Source organism: Nyctereutes procyonoides, unplaced genomic scaffold (assembly GCF_905146905.1).
Source record: "Nyctereutes procyonoides isolate TBG_1078 unplaced genomic scaffold, NYPRO_anot_genome, whole genome shotgun sequence".
Classification (NCBI taxonomy): Eukaryota; Metazoa; Chordata; class Mammalia; order Carnivora; family Canidae; genus Nyctereutes; species Nyctereutes procyonoides.
This window is the reverse complement of record NW_026575133.1, coordinates 11,242,448-11,265,426: the sequence shown is the minus strand read 5'-3', so window position 1 is coordinate 11,265,426 and position 22,979 is coordinate 11,242,448. Positions and strand designations below refer to the sequence as shown.

At 41.2% G+C, this 22,979-nt stretch overlaps 1 protein-coding gene across 1 annotated transcript in view; it reads left to right on the top strand.

Annotated features, from left to right (window-relative positions):
- The window catches only part of SORCS1 (sortilin related VPS10 domain containing receptor 1), a 495,004-nt gene that overhangs the window by 307,037 nt on the left and 164,988 nt on the right, over positions 1-22,979 (top strand). Inside the window, 1 exon segment of the mRNA XM_055300554.1 lies at positions 7,481-7,639. Coding sequence (XP_055156529.1) covers positions 7,481-7,639 — 159 coding nt within the window.

Here is a 22,979-nt window from a genome sequence, read left to right as displayed (position 1 = left end):
CTACCTGGGCTATTATTAAGTCAGTGCTTTTTGCTCACTCCTGTCATTTTTTTTTTTATAACCCATAAAATCAGTCTTATGGAGAAGAGATACTAGAAGGGTAAGGAAAAGAAGGCCAGGATCATTGCGAAAAATCTGAGTGTAAAAGCAGGTTTGGGTATTTTGATTTCATAGATTTATATTTAAAGGTAAAAAAAAAAAAAAAAAAAAAAAAAGGAAAACCCAAAACTGTCTTTATTTCTTCAGGACCAGCCATTTTGTTCTTGAAAGTCTCTGTTACCTAGCTCCTAATTCCTTACTGCCAACCTACTTTTCCCATCTAGGCAATATTTTTATGAAGTATTTGCAATACGGTCTCTCTCTGTCTCTCTCTCTCTGTCCCTCCCTCTCTCCCTTTCCTCCCTCTTAAACTCAACTATCACATTTTTGCAAACCATATAGCACTAAATGTGCCATTCTTTGTGAAGTAAAAATAGTAACATGAGCACAAAACTTAGTATTGCTTTCACACAGGTGATCTTCTTTAATCTACATATAAACCCATGCAGTGCACGCCATAGATAGCTTTAGCGCCAACAAGCTGTATGACCTTGAACTGATCACCTCATTTCCTCACCTGCCAAATGGGCGTAATATCTACCTGAAGTATTTTTAAGCAATTTAATGAAGTAATATTTTAAAGGTTTAGTAGAGTGTTTGTTACACAACAGATGCTCAATAAATGTAAACTTTTTTATAGTATCACTACTCTCAACAAGAAAACAGGCTTATGAGAAGATTCGGTGAGTTATGAGCTCTTCAAAGTGGCATAAATGATATATAGCAGAGATGAAACTCATATCCATCTTTGGAGTTAGGCCCCGTGTTATTTTCTATGATGATAGTACATATTTATGGTGTGTTTTTCCTTCTTCTCATGACATGAATGACCTTCGCCAAACATACATTCTTTCTTTGTCTTTTCTGAAAACGTACAGACATTCACAGCAATACATACCTGAGCATAGGTTTCCTTTGTGGGAGGGTCAGTTTCATCTATGGTAATGGAAATAGTTTTACCGTGAAATGGTGTTTTTTAGTTTGAGATTCTCGAACTTGAGTCAAAGGAGAGGATTATGTTCATTACTTCATTAGTTCTAAGAGAAATAAGAGGGGCAGCCCAGGTGGCTCAGCGATTTAGCGCCGCCTTTAGCCCAGGGTCTGATCCTGGAGACCTGGAATCAAGTCCCATGTTAGGCTCCCTGCATGGAGCCTGCTTCTCCCTCTGCCTGTATCTCTGCCTCTCTCTCTCTCTCTCTCTCTCTCTCTCTCTCTCTCTCTCTCTCTCTCTCTTTCTTTCTCTCTGTGTCTCTCATGAATAAATAAAATCTTAAAAAAAAGAAAACTTTTTTTTTTTAGGGGAGGGACAGAGGGAGGGAAAAAGAGAACCTTAAGCAGGTTCCTTACTCAGCACCCAGTCCCCAGATCCTGAGATCGTGACCTGAGCCAAAACCAACAGTTGTATGCTTATCTGACTGAGCCACCCAGGCACCCTAAGAAGAAATATTTTTAAAGCTTTCTTTCTTGAACTGTTTTCCAAGGAGTGTAACCCATACAATGTCATTCCTTGTGAACCTTATTCTTCTTCTTTGTTCTCTATAGTGTTGGGCAAAAAGAGTGTAGCTTATTGTTATGTAATAATAAATAGGTAGAGTTTTCTGACAAGGCTTTAGTAAGAGATGTGAAGGACTGAAATTGTATATACTTCTGGAAATTATTTTTCCCCCTAAAAAGTCAAAGCCTTTGGGTCTGCATTAAGAAGGGAAAAAAAGTTTAAACTCAGAAAATAAACTCTTTAGAATATGATGCCAAAGTTTCCCAGCAATTTCCTTGACTCAGCTTTCAGGTCATGAGTAGATAGTCTGTTGCCCAAACGTTCTCTTGGTCTCTTAGTATTGAATGACCTGATTTTGTGTTAATGAACATGGATTGTGCATTAGATGAGCCTCACTGAGTTTGGGGGGGTGGGTAAGAGTGGGATTTAGGGCAAGTGATTGCACACTAGGTCTACCTTTCCACAGATTCTATCAATTTACTTATTTGAACTTTTTTTTGTTCTATTTAATCACTTCCCTGTTCTTTTCTTGCTATTGTTTATAGTTCAGTGATTTCCTTTTCATGGGTCATTCTAGGATCCTGTATAACTTTCCCTAATACTGTCCTCCAAATAGTAGTCAATTAATAAGCGCTTATAGCTCTCACCCTCTGCTTGTCTGATAAATACTCAGCTCACATTGGTAATAAGCAGTTTTTGCACCTACATTGATCAGCAAATTATTTGCTTGCTCTGATTCAATTTTACTTAATTTGTTTTTAATATTGAAGCCAGAGGTTTGAAAATAGCCTGATACAATGTTTACAGATAGACTCTTGTTTGAATATAGTGGTGTTAGACAACTGGAGTGCCCAATTGCTGCAGCCGCTATTTTTCTCTGTCATTGTAATTATCATTATGGAAAGTATTTGTTATGTACCTGTGATACAGGCATCTGGATCTGAGTTACACCTTAAGCAAAGCGCGAGAGAGATATCCCCAGTATATTGCCACTTCGTGATCACAGTCCATGAATGACAAGGGGTAGACAAATGAGCAAACAAGTAATGAGCCACACATAAATAAATACTCTGTGCTTTAGGACCAAAGGAATGGTAGGACAGGTATATTCCTGCAGGTAGTGAAGCCGCTCCTGACTATCTCCCACCTCATCTAAAGAGGTTAAGTGGCAGAACTCCAAAAACAATACATCTAGGAAAAGAATCTGGAAAAGTAAACCATGGCAGTATTCCTTAGGGAGGAGTGTCCTCAGGAGGCACCCGGAAGGATCAGAAGACTGCCAGGCAGCCTTTTGTAGAATTACGTCATGTAGCCATATGTTGAATCTGGAGCAAGTCAAAGAGAGTAAAGATGCATTTAATTTCTGATGACACTGAGTTGTCAGAAGGACTAATACCAAAAAAAGGGAGAAGTGACATATTTTAAATCCATAAATTGCATTTCATGTTCATTTGTCACCTCTAGGAAAAGCAAATAAAGTTTCTTTCCTCTCCCAAAGTGGATGATGAATGATTGCTTAGGGTTGGGTGGCGGGAGCCTGTGTCGCCATTATTGACTTTCTATGGAAAACAATTCATCTGCAGATGCAGTCAGTGCAGTGTCTGCACACCCTGCAAGGCATAAGCAAACTGGTTCTAATCACTCATGGGCTGATCTGAACAGAGAATAATTACTTTCCTCTTAAAGACACTCTTCCCCTTGCCTCTCCCTGCCCCCCCTTGCCTCCAAGTATGACAGCAGGGATTTATTCCAGAGAACTTAGGCTCTCAGTGTCACAGGGATCCATGGGCTGCTTTCAGCCAAAGTCATGTATGAAGAGGACTTAGTCACTCACTGATTTTTTCATTCATTCATTCATTTATTTACAAAGATGGATGGACCTACTGTGGACCAAGCTTTATGACAGGTAAACAAAGATCCCTCTTAGAGAGTTCACTGGAGGAACTGCACGAAGTTTAGGTTCATGCCTTTTACCTGGTCCTCCTAAAATTCACTTTCTGAACATATTCTAGAATGCAGAGGATTAAACATGAAAAACCAGAAGGGGGCAGAGAGCCAAGGCAAACCAGCAAAACCAGGGATCATTGAACATTTCTGAGAAATGTAATCTGTTATTTTCTTAGGAGTATTCACTAACTTGAAGGTACTATTTTGATAATATTTCCCAAGAGAACACCTACTGCAGAAGATAGGACTTTATTTATAAATAGACATAAATACATCATTTATGTCTAAAGATTGGATCACATTTATGTTTACATTGTTACTTTTTTTCTCAAATAGGTTAAACATTTTCTGTTTAGAACTTGCTTAAATTCCTTATTATTAACTTGATTTACTTTTAATAACCTTCAAAAGGACACAACAAACCCAATTTATGTAGGAATAAATTACTGAAGAATTTGAATTTAAAGACTGAAATAATAAAATTTCATTTATTCAGTTAATAATTTAAGTACTTATTGCCATTCAGCCACTGCACTGATTGTAACCTAATTATGTTGAAGGCTGTGATTAAGTAATTGAAATACATTGTACACAGTGGTACATACTCATGTGTGTACAGGCACTTGTGTGTTTATGGTTCAGTTGCAAATGAACATAGGTCATAACATTAAATGGGAAAAAAAACCATTACATCCATAATATTATATAGATGTGAATACAGCAGTAGAGGGAAGCACACATATAGTTTGACTTGTTGAAGGAATAGGGTCATGAACAATTTATTTTTCTTGTATTTTGAATTCTGCTGGCAGTCTTACAAAGTTTGTGCAATAAAAAATGGCTAAATAAAAATGGATCCAGATTGACCTGTTTGTTTTGCGTGGATTTGAGCAGAGATTTGAGAGAGGAACCACTGGAAAGCTTATGTAATACAGACACATCTATAAATTTTACAGGGGGAATTTCCTGACATCCTCCACAGATTTTTCAGAGAGAGGGTTTCAGGTGAGGACAGTAGAGTGAAGGTGAGATTTTGGTCTATATATTTTCAACACTCAGAATAAAAATAAAGGAAGCCATGAGTTTTGTTTATTCAATATTAAGTATCCATATGTTTAAAAATACTTGTGTTATTCTATCTTCCCTCATCCAGTAGTATCTGGAAGCAGAATATCTCATATAGTCTGATGATTTAGAGCATACATGAGTATCAGAGATATTTATTTATTATTTTTAAAGATTTTATTTATTTGAGAAAGAGAGCAGGCATATGAGAGAGAGAGAGCATCAGCAGGGAGTAGGGGAGAGGCAGAGAAACAGAGAGGGAGAAGCAGACCCCCCGCTGAGCCCCGATGCAGGGCTCGATCCCAGGACCCTGAGATCATGACTTGAGCCAAAGGCAGATGCTTAACCAACTGAGCCACCAGGGGCCCCAAAAAGATTTTAGATGACACATGAAAATCAGCTTGATTTGAGGATATTCTGTAGGCCTACTGTTTTTATTTTGATGAAATACTCTGCCAGAAGAAGCAGGTGGTGAAATCTGCACTCATGGGAAAAAAGGAAAACATATTTTGGTTAACAGGGAGCTAGAATATCAGAGGAGGAAAAAAAAATCACCTTGCCTGAGACAATGGGTGCTCTATAAAATTGAACCACTTCACATTATCATGGAAATTACTTTTGGGCAGTAGTGGCAAAAGGTTGTTATATATTATTGTTAATTGTGGCTGGAGACACAAAGCAATGTGATCATTTGATGGCTTCTTTGTTATTTGGAAAATGACAGCTTTTATGTGCCAATAAATATGAAATCACCTGGAAGTATTGTTGTAAATTTAGGAGCCATCTGAACATCCTTGCTTAATGCATACACTAGATTTTAAGGAAGATACGTGACTTTGTACTTAGTAGATTAGCTGGTGGTTCTGTCTCAGCCATCCGATGAGAGAACACTGTCCGCTGGTGTATGTGAGACAGAGAAACCTATATAACTTTGTCAGAATTTCTGGTTGGTAGACAGTGGCTTCCCTGGAACACAGAATGAGGCAATTAGACTCCGGTTTCATGTGTGCTTTTCATCTTGTCTGGAGTGTGGCTGACAGCCAGTGTTCCCCTCATTCCAGCACATCCCTTTCCCCTCTTCAAGAAGGGGCAGGTTGAAGGAATGGCAAGGAACCTTGAAATCCTCCTGGGTTACATAGACACAGTTCATTCGGAGAGTGTCTGGTATGTGCTCTTCATGTGCCATTTGCAATGACAGGACACCACTTTCAAAGATGACACTATTCTGAGGTTTTAATCCGATTGCCTCCAAATGCTTGAGAAAGCTCCGTGTGTTTGTCTGGCATGTGGATCTTTTGTGACGTGGCTCTATTTTTTTTTTCTTTCCTCTCTCTTCTTTTCCTGGAATTACTACATCCTTAGCTGGCAATCTTTAAACCCTGGGCTGCAGTGATTTCTCTTCATATGGCCACACATTAAGCACATCTTTCATGCCTCTCTGAACCAAACTCAGAAAGTGCCAATTAATAAGTTGATGGGGAAGAAGTCAGTGGGTAGCATTAAGGCCACCTGTCTGGAGGCATTAGGTGTGCACTTTGAGTGAGTGAAAGCAGACCTGCAGAGAGTCGGGAATGAGGTACTTTATCACACGTTCCTAGAGGCATAAAATGAGAGAATAAAAAGCAGTCAGGGCAGCTCCTCCATCTTGTTCCTTTTGTGGATTGTTCACCCCACTCTGGCCATGGTTAACTGTCCTAACAAGAAAGTGCAAAGCCTCTGAAGCTGTGGATGTGTACACATGTAAAGCATAGTCTTTGGTAAGTAGGCTAAAGATTGAGAAGGCCATCCTGCTCCTCTTTCCATGGCGCTCCCATTTGTACCTACTCAGACTGTTCTGGGTGTCTTTCTAGTTCCATGTGACTACTCTGAGAGCTCTTTTTGTTCATTCATTAATTTACTTATTCATTCATTTAGAAAATATTTATTGAGTCTATAAAATATGCTGGGCGTTACTCTAGCTGCTGAGAATATACCTGTGGGGGAGAAAAAGAAAGAACATAAGGACTCCTAACTCTGGGAAATGAACTAAGGATGGTGGAAGGGGAGGAGGGCGGGGGTGGAGGTGAATGGGTGACGGGCACTGAGGGGGGCACTTGATGGGATGAGCACTGGGTGTTATTCTGTATGTTGGCAAATTGAACACCAATAAAAAATAAATTTATCATTAAAAAAAAAAGAAATGTCCAAACCCACTATTCTCATGGAGTTTTATGTACTACTAGGGAGTATGTAGATGATAAGCAAAATAAATACGGAAATTATAAAATAGGTTAAAAAGTTTAAAGTGGCCTTTGTACAATTTCCAGAGAAGGCTTTAGGAAGCTCAGCCTTTGAGTCAAGACTCAGAAAATCAGACCAAAGATAGAATGATATGAGAGTATTACTGATCTGAATAAGAGGGCTGATCTGAATAAAAGAGAGAAACTGGTGGACCCCATCCTATTTCTGTTTCTTTCCACCTTAATCACAACAGACTGTGACAAGTCTTGCTCTTTTATTCTCCCAAAATGAAAAGTATACAAGACACAATAAAAAAGAAGGCTAAGGTTAGGGGGCAGACTGAGATATATTTTAGATTAAGGAAATGACCTTGGGGAAAAAACAAGGAGCCCCAGAGAGGAAAATAAAATGCACTCCTCTATGAACTCTTCCTTCCTTCCACCTGTTTCTGCCTCTTTGAGGTTTTTTTTTAGAGAAAATAGTTTCGTGGCATTTGTCCAGGAGAACAAACCGGCAGAGTCAAGGTCCTTGTTTGACTGAACATTCTTTGCTCTTTTTTTCCTCTCTTTCCAAAATTTTAGCTTGTTTATAAGTTTTGTAGAATGTAAACTTAACTTTCTGTTGTTTTCTTTCCCCAACAATTCTTGGCTGCAGATTATGTTACTCACAGACCCGGAGATTGAGAGCAGTTTATTGATCAGCTCAGATGAAGGGGCCACCTATCAAAAGTACCGGCTGAACTTTTATATCCAAAGCTTACTTTTCCACCCCAAGCAAGAGGACTGGATTCTGGCATACAGCCAAGACCAAAAGGTGAGCATGATTACCTTGTTTGAGACAACAGTACATGGCTTTCTGGAGAACAGACCACTAGCTAACGATCTCTACATTTCTTCTCAGTGGTGACTTTTGTTCTGTGTGGTAGCCTGAACTCTGAGCCAAGGGGTCAGGGGCAGTGGGGAGGATCTCAGGGTGCTTGCTGGAGCTGTGTCAACATCTGAAACAGGATATAAGGGAAAAGCCTGACACTAAGGAAGGTATTGTGGAGAAGCAGTTCTCCACCTAGATGCTGCAGACCATGAGGAGCTCCCAACCCCCCCTGGATTTTGAGACTGTTTTGTGCATGTGGAAATGTGATCATATTTCTGGATAAAGGACCCATTGCTTTTCTCAGAGCCTTCTATGGAAGGACAAGCGAAGGTGAAGAGCCCTAACTCAGGGGTTTGCTAAAACAGTGAGAGAAATGGCCAGAGGAGCAATAATAATGTCCATAGATGATATTATTCAGAATCAAGTAGTTTCAAGATTTGTCTGCTCTTGGTGATTGGATAGAAGGAGAAGTCCACTTTTTAAGAAAGCATTGAATGAAGTTGTGTGTGTGTCTGTGTGATATGTGTATATATTTTATGGGATACGTACTATTAAATATATTATGTACTCTATACTACAGATACACTATAAAATACCTTTTACTCCTGCCTTTAAGAAATGTAAATTTTCAGGTGGAACATAAGACTAGCAACAGCAAATATAATTAAAGACATAAAATATTCACAGGCAAATAACAGACTATAGCTGACCGGAAGTAGGTGCAGTGTTTGAATGCTCTTTGTGAAGTGCATGATTCAGAGAAGTTATCCTGCAAATTATTTTTATAGGAATCTTGTGCTAGAAATTATATACATCAAATTCTTTTTTAAAAGGTTTATTTATTTATTTATTAATGAGAGAGAGAGAGAGACAGAGACAGAGACAGAGACACAGGCAGAGGGAGAAACAGGCTCCATGCAGGAAGCCCCGTGCAGGACTCGATCCCGGGTCCCCGGGATCACACCCTGGGCTGAAGGTGGCGCTAAACCACTAAGCCATTGGGGCTGCTTGAAATTACATACATTAAAAGAAATACTAGATTTCTGTGAGTGAGGAGGGTATTAAAGGTTTTTTTGTTTGTTTGTTTGTTTGTTTCGGTTGGGAAGATGTTAGATGTGCAGGGTTCTTCCTGAAAGGAGGGGAATGGTGGAAGCAACCTTTCAAGGCCTCTACACTGATATGAACGTTTTGGAGGGACCAAATTCAAATACTTAGGAATGGAATTTTATTCATGCTGTCCTTACTGCCAAGTAAAATGCACATTGGGCCTAAAAATAGAAAAGATTTACAATTAGTATTTTTTTCCTCTTAAGCAGCCTGCCTCCCCTTTCAGCAGAATGTACAATTCCATTTCTGGAGTTAAGCCACAGTGCATCTGTCCAGGATGGTGCAGTTACCAGAGGCAAGGCTGAGCAGCTCAGGACACAGCGTATTAGTCATTTAATCCACTGGGTTATTATATTTTATTTGACAGTTGGTTAATTTTCCCCAGAGGCATGATGAGGGCCAGATTTACCTGCCTAAGTGAAAACTCTGCATCTCTGCAGTTGTGCTAGAGGAGATGCCCAGAAGTGTAACCCTTCATGTCCCAGCACTTCAAACAGTGCCCCCCACAATCACTGTGGCAAAGTGGATAACCTTGGAGGAGTGAGGACATCCGAGTTGTGGCCCCAACTCAGCCACAGTACTTGGTGAACAGTACTTGGCATTGGCTCTCTTTGCTTTGAAATGGATGTGTACAGATCCACATCTGTTTTAGGTGCTCATCATGGTGAACTGTTGGTCTGAAATAACTTTATCAAGGAGCATTCTATCCACGTGGGAAGAGAAGATAAATGTACATGAGTTCGCCAGTAGTCTAAGGCCAAAAAGGCAGTGCCCTCATTCACACATAATAGATACCCAGTTGAAGTAGCTGGATGGATTATATGAAATTGGCAGCCCAAAGTTCAGGAGATGGAGATCTTATGAAATGATTTCACTTTGATCTTAAAGAATATATGTCATAATTCTGTTTGGAGGGTCATACTTTACACAAGAAGAATGTCATGAACCATAATAAAAGTTAGGAGAACCATGCTTACATGGTTGGGAATATGTCCATTTGGCCGAAACTGAACTCTAGTAATATTAATTCCGTGTATATATTCGGAATCTGATCTTGATTTTTTTTTAATTGGTTTGACTGTTTGACTACAAGACAGAATAAGTTTGGGGTTTTTGTTTTGTTTTGTTTTGTTTTTGTATTTAGGAGACTTGTGAAAATTTTGGTCAGTGGAAAGGTGTGTTCAGAGGTATAGATTACAAAGGTTAATCTGGTAGCGATTTTAGGATGAACTGTGGTAATATGAGGTCAAAAGCAAGAAGACGGGCAGCCCCGGTGGCGCAGCGGTTTAGCGCCGCCTGCAGCCTGGGGTGTGATCCTGGAGACCCTGCTTCTGCATGGAGCCTGCTTCTCCCTCTGCCTGTGTCTCTGCCTCTCTCTTTGCTCCCTCTGAATGAATAAATAAATAAATCTTAAAAAAAAAAAAAAAGGCAAGAAGACCAGTTAGGATGGTATCATTGTAGTCCTGGTATGGACCAAAAAGTATCCTCTGTGACCACAGAGCCAATGAATTCTGTCATCATAGAGCTAGAGGAAGCCTTAACAGTCCTTGTAGGTATGTAGCTAGCAAACCACATACCTGAGAAGTTAATGAGTCTCCCCAAAGGGAAATACCACTCATTGGTATTGAGTGGTCATGTCAAAGTTCAGTGAATAGAATGAAGGCTTACATGAAATTTGACATGTGACATCTTGAGATTAGCAGATAGGCAGAAACCAGCCTTTCCGCTGAGCTTTCTTTTTCCAGGAAAGAACGAAGGTGAAATCACCCTGGAAAAAAAAAATTGTGAATAACCTTCTAATATAAATCGGGGTTAAAGTACTCCCTGGCTCAGGGCTCGAATCACAGAATGAAGGAGAGTGGCATTTGCTGGGAGGGGAATGGGCTGCAGCCATCAGATAAGCCATTGGCTGGTACTTTTGGCCGGAAGTCAAGTTGAGAGGGTCTGTGACCACTCAGGTGGGTCAGTGATCTGGAAATAATAGGTGGCAATCACCCATGAATCATGGCGTGTTTACCACTGACGAGATGCAGCAGTGAGCACCGAGGAAGGTCGGCAGGCCAGCAACTGTATTTGCCCGGGAAAAATGAACTTTTATTCTTTCATGTAAGGATTGCTCATCAGTTTTTCTGTGACACAGCAATTGCTACTGCGGCAGAACTCCTAGCTAAGGACCCTTGCCTCAGCGCTTGTACTCGCTCACTGGATGCTTTTCTGTACCAACCTATGGCAAACAGAATCCTCAAGCAAAAGGTTTTGTCTCTTAGAATCTTCTTCAGGTGGCAACTTGTTCAGACTCGCCTGTGAACAGAGGGGTCTTCCTCTCTTCCCTGTTTCCTTGTGTCCCATCCACATTGTCTTCTCAGACATACATTCCCTCTTTTGCATCCATATTACCCTCTTTTGCATACATACTCTCCTTCTGTTGCATAATACTCTTCCTCATTTGCATACTCTCCCTCTTTTGCATACACACTCTCCTTCTATTGCATACACACTCTCCTTTTATTGCATACACACTCTCCTTCTGTTGCATACACACCCTCCTTCTTTTGCATACACACTCTCCTTCTGTTGCATACACACTCTCCTTCTGTTGCATACACTCTCCTTCTTTTGCATACACACTCTCCTTCTTTTGCATACACACTCTCCTTCTATTGCATACACACTCTCCTTCTGTTGCATACACACTCCTTCTGTTGCATACACACTCTCCTTCTTTTGCATACACACTCTCCTTCTGTTGCATACACACTCCTTCTTTTGCATACACACTCTCCTTCTGTTGCATACACTCTCCTTCTTTTGCATACATACTCTCCTTTTGCATACACACTCTCCTTCTATTGCATACACACTCTCGTTCTGTTGCATACACACTCCTTCTGTTGCATACACACTCTCCTTCTTTTGCGTATACACTCTCCCTCTTTTGCCAACTGTGTTTTCCCCTTATTTCCCTGCCATGACTTTTTCTCTCCTTCAATGCAGGAGACTTTTAAGGCCCTGAGGACAGAGTCTGGATCTCTGGCTTGCGGGATGGAGCCCATATGGGCTGTGGTGTTCTGCTCTGCCTGCATTTCATCTTGAATGCCTCAATACCCAGTGGAGGCTTTTTGATGTAAGCATTCTAAAGGACTCAAAGAGTTTTGTTGAGCAGATTGTCCTTTCTGGCCCAAGATAGAGTTTTACTGGCCATCAATTCCATAGGAAATCAGACTTTTTTAGAAAAATAACTTTTAATCACCAAGAAATGCATATGGATGAATGCCATCAGAATTCAAAAAAATCAGGATTTTTTTTTTGATGTTTTAGTCTTTTTTTTCCTGAGAGAAATCTGTCTGTGATATGCAATGTCGAGGCGGTTGCCAAGAGGTAAAAGCTTTCTTGAATGGGCATGGAGATTAGGAGCCCTCATTCCTCTGAAGTCAGAAAGAAGTACTCTGGCTACGTAGGAAGCTCCTGTCTGGGGCCTTATACAGTTTAGACATAGGAGGTAGCCTCCTTGGCTTCTAAAGTGTCCGTGTGAGGCTGTGCCTTTGGAAAGCTTTGGAATTTCCAGAAAAAAATAAACATTATAGACATTATGGAAATTGTGTGTCAGATGGACCAAGTGATACTGGTCCCATAAAGTCCCACTGCTTAGAATTCTTACAGAACAGCAGTCATTCACTGTGGGCACTATGAAGGACTCACGGCATTTAGCATAGGAGCACCAAAATCTCTCTTTCCTTTATTTATTTTTTATTTCTGTAATTAAGCAGTAGGAAGCAAGCATTCTGTGCCTCCTTTTGTTTCTTTGCCGGTGGATATCGAGCAGGTATGGAAACCAGAGAGAGTTCCTCTCACTTTCTTGCCTCTGTGTAGGAAACCACCCAAGGAAAGCTTAGCAGCAGGCTGAGCCTGCCAGATTACATCTTTATTTTAATTTGGCAATAAACTAGTGTACAAACTGTGCTATAAAACATTGCCTCCAACGGCATCTCTCATTCTGCCTTAAACACCTCACTAAACATGATGTGTTGGGAAACATTGGAAATGAGAGAAAACAAAACGCAGATGTGACTGAAAGGGAAAAAGAGGAGAAAAGTATAAGGATATGCACACACCTCCGCTTTGCAGGCCACCATGGCCTGGCACTGGGCTCAGGCCTCTCCACTGGGGGCATGCCTGGGGAACAATTGATGAAGGGGAGGGTCTGCAATGTCACGAAAGGGACAGGAAGTTTCCTGAGCATCTGGGGAGGAGATGCTCCCTCACTCTGCTTTTCCAGGTTGGCCAAGCTCTGCCAGGGGGCCTGCCACCCTTGACCCCTTTTTCCTGGTCCTGTGCAATATACTTCCTGTCGTCAGGCTTGTGGATGTCCAGGTCCTGCAAGGCCATGAATGTTAATTCCCCCTCCCACAAGCAAGAAATCAGACTGAACAAAGCGGTGGGGTCTGAGCTGTGGGGAAGTGGAGAGCAGGTGTTTGTGTAGACATTCAGAAGGGTGGGGGCGGAGAGGTGTTGGGAAGCTCCAGCCTGCCATTCAACCGAGGGTGGCTCGCCCAGTGTCACCAGACTTTCGCATTTTTTCAAGAGAAGGAATCCTGCTTCATGTGAAATGTGATATTTTCTTTTTTTCAAGTATTTATAACTCACTCAAAAATGTAAAACAGCAAACTGTGCAGGGCAGATAAACCTCACCTGCTGCCTTGCATGGGTCCCCAGTCCCTTTTGTATCCCTTCTGCCTTTCCCATCGTCTTTGTTTTTCTCCTGTTCATGGATCTCCCTGTCTGCTTTATTTTAAGAGATGCTAAATTGTTTTGTGAATTAAAAAAAAATGCATCCAAATGGGGTGATGAGTTCTGTGGAGAAAAGAAAAAACCTTTGAGATAGTTTGGTGGGCCCCCCTTACTTTGTGGCAGTTCTGAGATATTCACCAGTGTGTGTTGTTTCACTTATTTTGGAGCTCTGTGATTTGGCAGTACAAGTGGTATCACCTGAGGACCTGCGTGATTCCTCTGCATTCCAAATCACGGTTTACAAAAGAAGAGATCCTAAGGCTTGGGTGTTAGCCTCACCTTCAATATTTTGGCACTTAGGTGTATGTGTAAGATACACACAAAACCAAAACGTGACTTTAAAGGGGGAGCACACATTTTGATAAGGAGTCTCTTTTTCAGATTCTTGAAACTCTAAATACTAACAGTTGGCATTCTCTGTGTGACTGAAGACCGACTTTGAGTTAAAATGATATATTGATAGAAAAGAAAAATTATACTGCCAGTGTGTTTGATAGCATGCCATAGAATTTTAGTAACTTGCATGAAAGTAAATTAAAAAATACTTTTAGTTTCATGTCCATTCTTAGGAGGGGAAAAAAAAAAAACAACTTCCCTTCGTTCCTTTTTCATCTTTTGCGCTTCTCCTGACTGGGTCCTAACAGAAGGCTATTACTGATCATGGCACCTTTGGATGCTGGGAATTCCCTGGGAGATTTTGACTGCTTGAGAAAAGGAATGTCAGCATTTTCCAAAACTCAGTCATATTGGTTTCTCACTGGTGGTAGATGATACAGCAAGGCAGGTAAGAGCATGAGCTCTCTCCTCTGTCAGGCCCTGTCAGTGGCTAGGGGGACCTCTAGCAGGCCACTGACATTCTGTTGGTTCTCCAACGATGAAGTATACAATACCTGCATTACAAGACGGTGTGAGGATGCTGACATGGCATACATGAAACACTTAACACAGAGCCTGGTACAGAGCAAGCATCGTGGAGATGCCAGCTAATGCATTATTTCAAAGGCCTGAGAGATAGCTGACCTGGTGTGGCATAGCTGAATTTAGGCACAATGCTGCCTTAGTGGTAGTGTCTTCCCCACCCGAAGTCCTAGACATTTTAGTCAATGTCAAATCCCCTCTTAGCGTTCAATTACTAAAAGGTACCATGGAACCAAAATGAATGAAGCAAAGGAAAAACCAATACACAGTACTCAGAAAATATTGATTATAATAACCGTAAACTATTAAATATTAAAGCATTTGTCTTCACAGTAACTCTGTTTGTTTCTGAATAGACCTAGCAGCCCCTTAATGTCAAAAGGGCAAGACTTAAATAAAAAATAAATAGATCCTTGAAATTCAGCCCCCTGGAGATACTCAAATAATTTCTGCACAAGCACACACACTTAGGAAACTGATATCTACCAAATGCCATCCTGTTTCCCCAAGGCACTACATTAGTTAAAAAAGCCCTCAGTTATTTATAAGAACTATGTTGAGCATTATATTCCATGCTGATTTGGTAGGATTTCCATGTGCTTGAAATTTTCCAAAGTCAGAACTGATTTCTAATCTCATGAATATGTAAATAATTTAAGTATCCAAGTACAAAACTGGCAATTAGAGTGGAAACCAGGGAGCTTGCTAAATGTCATCCCCAATGCTTGTTTATAAAACATTCTCAAGCTGAAATGCCATCATATGTAAACAAGAGAAGCCTCTGTTCACCTTAGATACTTTGTTTCATCAGGTTGTATCATTATTTTTCACTTGCAGCCTGGGACACTTTGATCTATCTGTTCCTAACAGCTTGAATGGAACGGGCTACAAGAATAAGGAAAAATGGACATTTTATAAAGAAGTCAATGGGATTAAGGTTTGAACAGGCACAATTATGTTATTTGGTAGCTATTTAAGCTTTGAAAGAGAGTTATATTTTCGCTTACAACTCTTTGGTCAGCTCTTTTGATCTGTTCTACTAGTCCTTGTCTGAATGGATTATGAAACCTTTTTAATCCAGGCACTAATCTGGGAGAGTTTGAAGGTCATTTGATCTCCTAAGAGAACATGAATCTCTTTCTTAAAAAGCTCATGGGATACCTGGAAAGACCTGCCTCTAAGGGGGGCAGGGGGCTTTTAGAAATCGAATAATGCTAGGATTTTCTGAGTTCCTCCATGACAAGAGTGGTAGCAAGCAATGGTGTTGCCAAAAAGGAGAGTGATTTTGGGAGGAAGAAGGCTTGGCCTTGTGAGTAAATACGTTTTGCGAAATTTATGACTTGATGGTTTTCATGTTTTAAAAAATAAAACTAAAAATGTTTTCTTGTCCAGTCTCCTACCAGGATATTGTAAATACAAATTACAAATGGCACAGCCATTGCCCCAAGGGACCCAGAGGCCAAGATCACATAGCTGGCGAGCAGAAAAACCAGAAGTCACATATCCTCCTAAAATTTCCAGGTTCCTTTACTGAATTACATTCTTAATATAAAATATTACCAAATGAAAAGGCACCAATACAGACCTTCGAGGCTCTCACTCTCCTGACTTGCTCAACCCCAACACCTCCCTGGCTGATCCAACTACAGGCATAATGAGAAAATAACCCAGGACTAGAAGACTTGAGATTCAAAGCCAAACAGCTTCAGTTGCTCTGGGAAAGACCATGATAAAAAATATTTAGCCTTAGAGGTTGGGAAATTGGAAGCTCTGTCTAGGACCCTCCCTTGCTTCCAGGAAGTCTGGAAGAAGAGGGCAGTGTCGTTTACTTCTCCCTGTCATTCCTTCCTTCCTCCCTCAAGGTCTGAGGTCAGTGAATGCCAAAGGCAATAATCCATAGCAGAAATGAGTGAGAGAGTACTAGAATTGACCACTGTAGCAAGCATTCTGCAAGGCATTTTACATCGATTGCTCAACTTTATTTTTTTTTAAGATTTTATTTATTTAGTTATTTATTTGAGAGAGAGAAGGAGTACAAACAAGGGGAGCGACAGAGGAAGAGGGAGAAGCAGACTCCTCACAGAGCAGGGAGCCTGACTTGGGGCTCAATCCCAGGAACTTGAAGTCATGATGTGAGCCAAAGGCAGATGCTTTACTGACTGAGCCACCCAGGTGCCCTCAACTTCATTCTTAGAGCACACATTAGAGATAGTATTGTGCCCATTTAGCATTTGGGGCTGAGGCTTCAAGGAATTAAGACAATTTTCTCAAGTGGCCTGTAAAGCGATTGCTAGAGCCATATTATAGCCTATGTCTGAATGTCTTCACAGTCCATCCTCATTGTACCATAAATCCAAAAACCAAAAACCCATTTGCCTCTCTAGGAAAATCTGTGTGATTTTTAAATTTTCTGTAATTGTCTTTTTTTTTTTTTTTCTGTGACAATCTCTTCCCTGTCCCACCTACCACTCTTCCCTCTGACATATGCTGCTGTACCCATTTCAGGAGCTGATTTCACAGCAGAGGGAGGACTGTTGTTTGAAGATCACAAGAGAGAGGAAGCAAGGGGTGGGGGATCTGTGAGCCAGATGAAAAGCACCCCTGTCTGGCTCCTAGGCACCCCCGCACCCCAGGTGATAGAGTGGAGTCTGCATGTAAAATTTCACCCTGCCTAGAAGGGACCCACTTCTGGTCAGATGTCTTTTTTTATTTTTATAAAGATTTATTTGTTTATTTATTTATGATAGACGTGGAGAGAGAGAGAGAGAGAGAGAGAGGCAGAGACACAGGCAGAGGGAGAAGCAGGCTTCATGCCAGGAGCTGATGTGGGATCAGATCCCGGGACTCCAGGATCACACCCTGGGCCAAAGGCAGGCGCCAAACTGCTGAGCCACCCAGGAATCCCCTCTTTTTTATTTTTAAATGAATATATGTATATATTTTAAATGAATATATATTATATTTTTAAATGAATATATATATATATATATATATATATATATATATATATATATTCATGAGAGACAGAGAGAGAGAAGCAGAGACATAGGCAGAGGGAGAAGCAGGTTCCCAGTAGGGAGCCTGATGTGGGACTCAGTCCCCAGACCCTGGGATCATGACCTGAGCCAAAGGCAGATGCTCAAACACTGACTCACCCAGGCATCCCTGTTTGTTTATATTTTTTAATGATGTCCCCTTCCCTCCTCCTCATACCCAGCAGCTCTAGCTAATTCAGGCACTCGCCTCTCCTCCACACTGTTGTGGCACCTTCCCACCAGTCTGTCTCTCCTCCCTCCCATCTTCACAGTCCTGATGCGTCCATCTTACAGAGGCATGGTTCCAGTTATCTTCCAGTTCTGTTTCAGAACTGCTGAGCTTTATCATCTGTGCATTTACATAATGGTATGATCATATGGCTATTGAGGGCTACTCATTGATATTGAGGGATTGGTAACATACATCCGATTTCAGCTTCCAATTATTTTATTTATCTTGTATTTATTTCTCCATCTATATTAGATAATCTTTAAGACCAGGATCCATCTGATAATTTTTTATATGTACCTCCAGATCTGAGTGCATGGGAAGTATGCACAGATGAAAGTGGCCCTTGGTCACATGTGGACCCTTCTTCCCAGATAGCCCTAGTTCCATATGTCTAATCCCCCAAGCCTGCCTCAAAGTGCCAGACCCAACTGTGGGGCATGTGACAGACTTCAGTGACAGCTGGGGAATGGCCAGTGACAGATTTGACAAATCCAGCCACAGGAGAAATTGATGAAGCCAGCGATGTGTCATCATTTCTGCTTACTGTCCATCGGCGAAGGCTGAATACGCAGCCTTGATGCTCTTGTCTTTGGGCCTTGGTGACATTTGGATCCAGTCTCTATTAGCTCCCCATAAGTTCTGGTAGGATTGCATCTGTCCTGCCTGGATGCAGGCTCTGTTTATAGCCTCTGCTCCCGCTTCACTTTTCTGCATGCAGGCCAGTTAAGCTGGGTTTCTTGCCATTCACAAAAGAAGAAAAACATTACCCTAAGCTTTGTTGCTGTTTATTTGCTCAGACCGACCCATTCATTCTGGAACACATTTTTTCCACATAGTTATCTTAAGGAATTTTAAGTATACTCCTAGGTCTACCTTGAGCGCTCTGTCGGATACCCACCTTTTCCTCTCCTACATAGGCCACCATAGGACTCTGAACAAAATGTGACACGTTATTATTATATATTGTCTGTGATGTTCCCTGATAAGCTAGCCTTTTCTTTGAGGAATTTTCTTTCTTTTTTTCTTGTTTTTGGGTTTTTTTTTTTTTGTTGTTGTTGTTTTTTCTTTGAGGAATTTTCATCTGTTTGGGATGGGAGAGCTGGTCTGTGATGGCCGTCATGGTTCTCTCACCTTCTATCCCTGTACCTACCAGCCAAGGAAAAGAAAAGTGCTCAGGCCAGCACTTAATGAAGTTTTATTAAATTGTTTTAGGTACAACAGGATGTGTTTTTCCCTTAGAGTGAGTTCAGGCCTTCTCCTGTACTATAGAACAAGAGCATCAGAGCATACTTCTGAAGACCGTGGATTTCTGTGGACGGATTCTCTTTCTTCTTGTTGAAGCTGGTGGAGGAAAGAGCTTGATATTTGCAGTGCCTCCAGCCTGGTGTTAGGGATTCATTTGAAGTCCTCAAGGTACCATCTCTTTCTTCCTAAAAAGAATTCAGTAACAGCAGTGAGAACTAGAGAATCAAGAGGTAGATGAGTGCTTTGTACCCAGGCCATCCTCCAGGGCAGTATTAGGATGAGCAAGTAAAATAAAACTGGCAAGGTTTTCTGTCAGCCTTCTCAAGAAGTGCAATTTGCAGGCCTCCTGCCTCTAAAATGTTAAGGGCAGAGAAGCAAAGAGGAGAGAGCAGGCAATCCTGAAGAGTGCCCACAGCAGGATGTGTTGTCAATATGGCAGCCTCTAAGGAGTCAGTGTGGCAGAAACCCAGGGACCTGCCTCCTGACTGAGAAAGTCTTCATGAGAAGCTTTGTGGGGAAAGCATCCAGTCCCATCAAACAAAGGTTTAAAAGATGTTATCACTCTTCTTTTTTACCAAATTGTGTCCTTGTACCAACTTCCTAGCCAAGAACAAAATCCCTAATGTGTACCTGTCTGATGTTAAAAGAGGGGCTACATTGATCTGATTTAGAAACATTAAGATGACTTTGCAGGGACAGTGATGAGTATGAGCTCTTGCCATCAGCACAAGGAAGTTGAATTTCTCTTCAAAGAAAGTTGCTACTCTGCTAGGGTTTCAACGACCGTGTGAATGCGAAGAAGGTGGAAAATGGGCATTAGCAACAGCTGCTCTCGTGCCTCCTTCTCCGTCCTAGTTGGCTGTCGATCAGGAATGCTGAGCAAGGCTGATGAATCTCAGTCTTTCCCACCCCCAAGCTCTTTGTCTCCCAGTGGCATCCCAATTTCCCCGCCCTTGGAGCCAGTGCTCCTGATCCAGCTTGCAGCTATGCAGCCTCCTGAGGATGGTACCAGGGATGGCTGAACAACTGGTTAAAAGCTCATAACAAAACTAACCCTTGCCATTGCATCCTTTGCAATTAACTGTATTTTTATCTGTACTCTTCTTAGAGCAAAGGCAGATGGCAAGAACACAAGCCAATGTGAGAGATGTCTAAAGGAGGAAAAAAAATATAAGTAATGAAAGAAAGAGGGAGGGAGGGAGGAGGAGAAGGAGGAAACAGAGAGATCATTCAGGAGAGGAGCCTGGCAGGAGGGAGAAGTATTGACAGTCAGGGACTAGCATAATGACAGAGTGGAGGGTCAGGCCCTGAGGCTGACAGTAGATCTTGAGCATAGATGAGCATTGGGTTTGTGCTCATTATGTTCTATTTACTGAGGCAGGGAAGTGGTCTCCAATAGTTTAGGATGATTTGAGGCAGGAAGGACTTTCTGCCTTGCATTCTTAGGCAACGAGTCCTTTCCCTGTTCCCTTTCTGAAATTTCTACTTCAAAAATGTTCCCCAATATTTTGTACCACAGTCCAATAAAAACAATACCAAAATCCCTTCAAGAATGGTATTTTGGGGTTTATGGCAGAGGTTAGTAGATGAATACTGCCCTCCTAAAACTAATTCATATATTCTATCTTCCTCTCCCTGATATCTCTCTCTCTCTCTCTCTCTCTCTCTCTCTCTCCCCCCCCCTTCCCCCCCTTTAGCATTGCTGGAGAAAGCTGCTCTGCTTTCTCTGATGTGACATACAGTAATGATAGTTCTCAGGTCTGTGTTCTGACAGTCAAAAGAAACCTTAGAGCCAGACACAGAGAGGGAAATAAATCTTATTTAGGTGCTGCCAACTCTGTGATTTTTGTTAAAGGACATTGACTCATTTTGCAAGAGAAGCGTTCTACTGGCGGCTGAGACAGTGTCATTGGGTAAAAGGCTTTGATCCTTCTCTTCTTTGTGGAGAACTTTGCTGTCGGACTCTGAAGGTTTAATTAACACATTAGCTTGAGTGACTGTGAGTTCCTGTTTTCTCCTTTAGGTGTGACCCTAGGCTGGACAATAAGGGGAAAATATTTGAAATAGTAGGTGGTGTAAACAGAGCAACTTTGGCCAAGGGTAGATATGGGGGACCCTGCTTCCAAATGTTTGGAAGTTTCAAATGTACTGATATTTATAGCTCTGTTTTGTTCATTTGTTTGTTTCTTAGGACTAGGCTTCTACTATGGACCCATGGAAATAAAACATAATCCTCTGATAAGTTACCGTTGTCCACCCATTGGGAAACCTGGATACTTCACTAGATAGAATCATCACTAGGGAATTTGTATGTCACAAAATTGATACTTTTTCCCCCTTGCCCATCTATTATGTTCTAGCTGCTTTCTAGAAGGAAATAATTCGCCATCCTTGTAAGCTTTATAGTCTCATTAAAGGGGCAGGGAGTAGTCTCAAATATTTTAGAGTGACTTTAGATAGAAAGAAATATCTGCCTTGCATTCATAGATGGCTCTCTTGGAAAGCTACTAAGAAAATTAAGTATAAATATGTGGCCTGTAGTTTGATACCATCTGTTGAACCATAGATCTTCTAAAATGAGGCCACTGGGAATTTTAGCATGTAGAAGATTCATAGAAAAGGCATATTTTGTTCTGGACCTAAAAAAAAGAAGACTGGCAAGTCTTGAAGTCACCTCAGCCAGAGTGGGTAACACCAGTGAAGACACAGCACAGGAAGTCTGCTCAGGTGTGAATGAGAAAGTGAGGTGAGTTCACCAGCACCAAGAGATACCTTTTAAGAGAGAAAACTGAAAAGAATGTCACCAAGTAGAATGAGAGAGGCTTGGTTTATTGGATTGTTTGATACACCTACTGCTTGAGGGCCCTCTGGATGCTCACAAATAACAAAGCAGCCCCTTGAAGAGGATAAAAACAAATATCATGGGACATACTTGACTGGTCCAGAGATTCTGAATCCAAGCCTAGGGGGATCAATTAAAAAAAAGACATTGAGAAAACACACACACACACACACACACACACATACACACATATGCTGGCACCTAGTAATTCCTCCCAAAGATAAATGCTGTGTGGGGGCAGGGATTGAGTTCCTTGGTGTCACCATATGAGGCCTCAGAGTTAATATTTGATTTTCAAGATATATGAGTCCAGCCTCATGCACAGAATTGTTATTATATCAAGCCATCCTGATTCTGTTATATTTGCATAAATCTTCATATATAAATATAGATATTAACATACATTTATATATAGACATAGGCACACAGAATGGTGTGAACTCTATTCTCTTTAAACTCATGGGAAGAAGTACAGCTCTGGGCTTAAAAAAAGTTAGAGCAAGGGGAGAGTTTCGAGAAGCCGACCCTCCCAGACTGGGTGCTTGCTGTTGTTCTACAAGTCTCTGTATTCAAATGCCAAGAGTTTAGGACATGCTAGTGAATAAGAAGCAAGATGTGCATGCTCTGGATGCTTGGGTTCTGAATTAAGAGGGAGTGAGTTGTCTCGTCCTCTGTTATCTCTGTGAGAGGAACTGCCTCCCCATCTCTCCTTGGCACTCTTAAAAGGAATCAGGCATAAAATGTACCCAGGCATGATGAAGAAGACAAAAATAGTAAGACTTGAAAGAAAAAGCCACAAATTCTCCTTGACCAAATGCCCAAATACTGTGTAGTTAGAGCCAATTAAGCTGCTTGCTTAGTAATCACATATTTCAGCTTTGAAAAAAAAATGGCTTCAGAACATGTTTTAATCCAATTGGACACAATGTTGTTAGGTAGCGTCTTTCAAGGATTGGTAAATACTCACTTGAGCTGACCTGTTCCTATGACTTGCCCAGCACATCTGCAACCTTGGTGAATCACTTGGTGAGTCATTTGACCCTTTACTGAGTGCTGGAGCTGGAGAGAGGACAAGGCTGGGTAATCATGGTACTCAGTATGGTATGACTCATTATC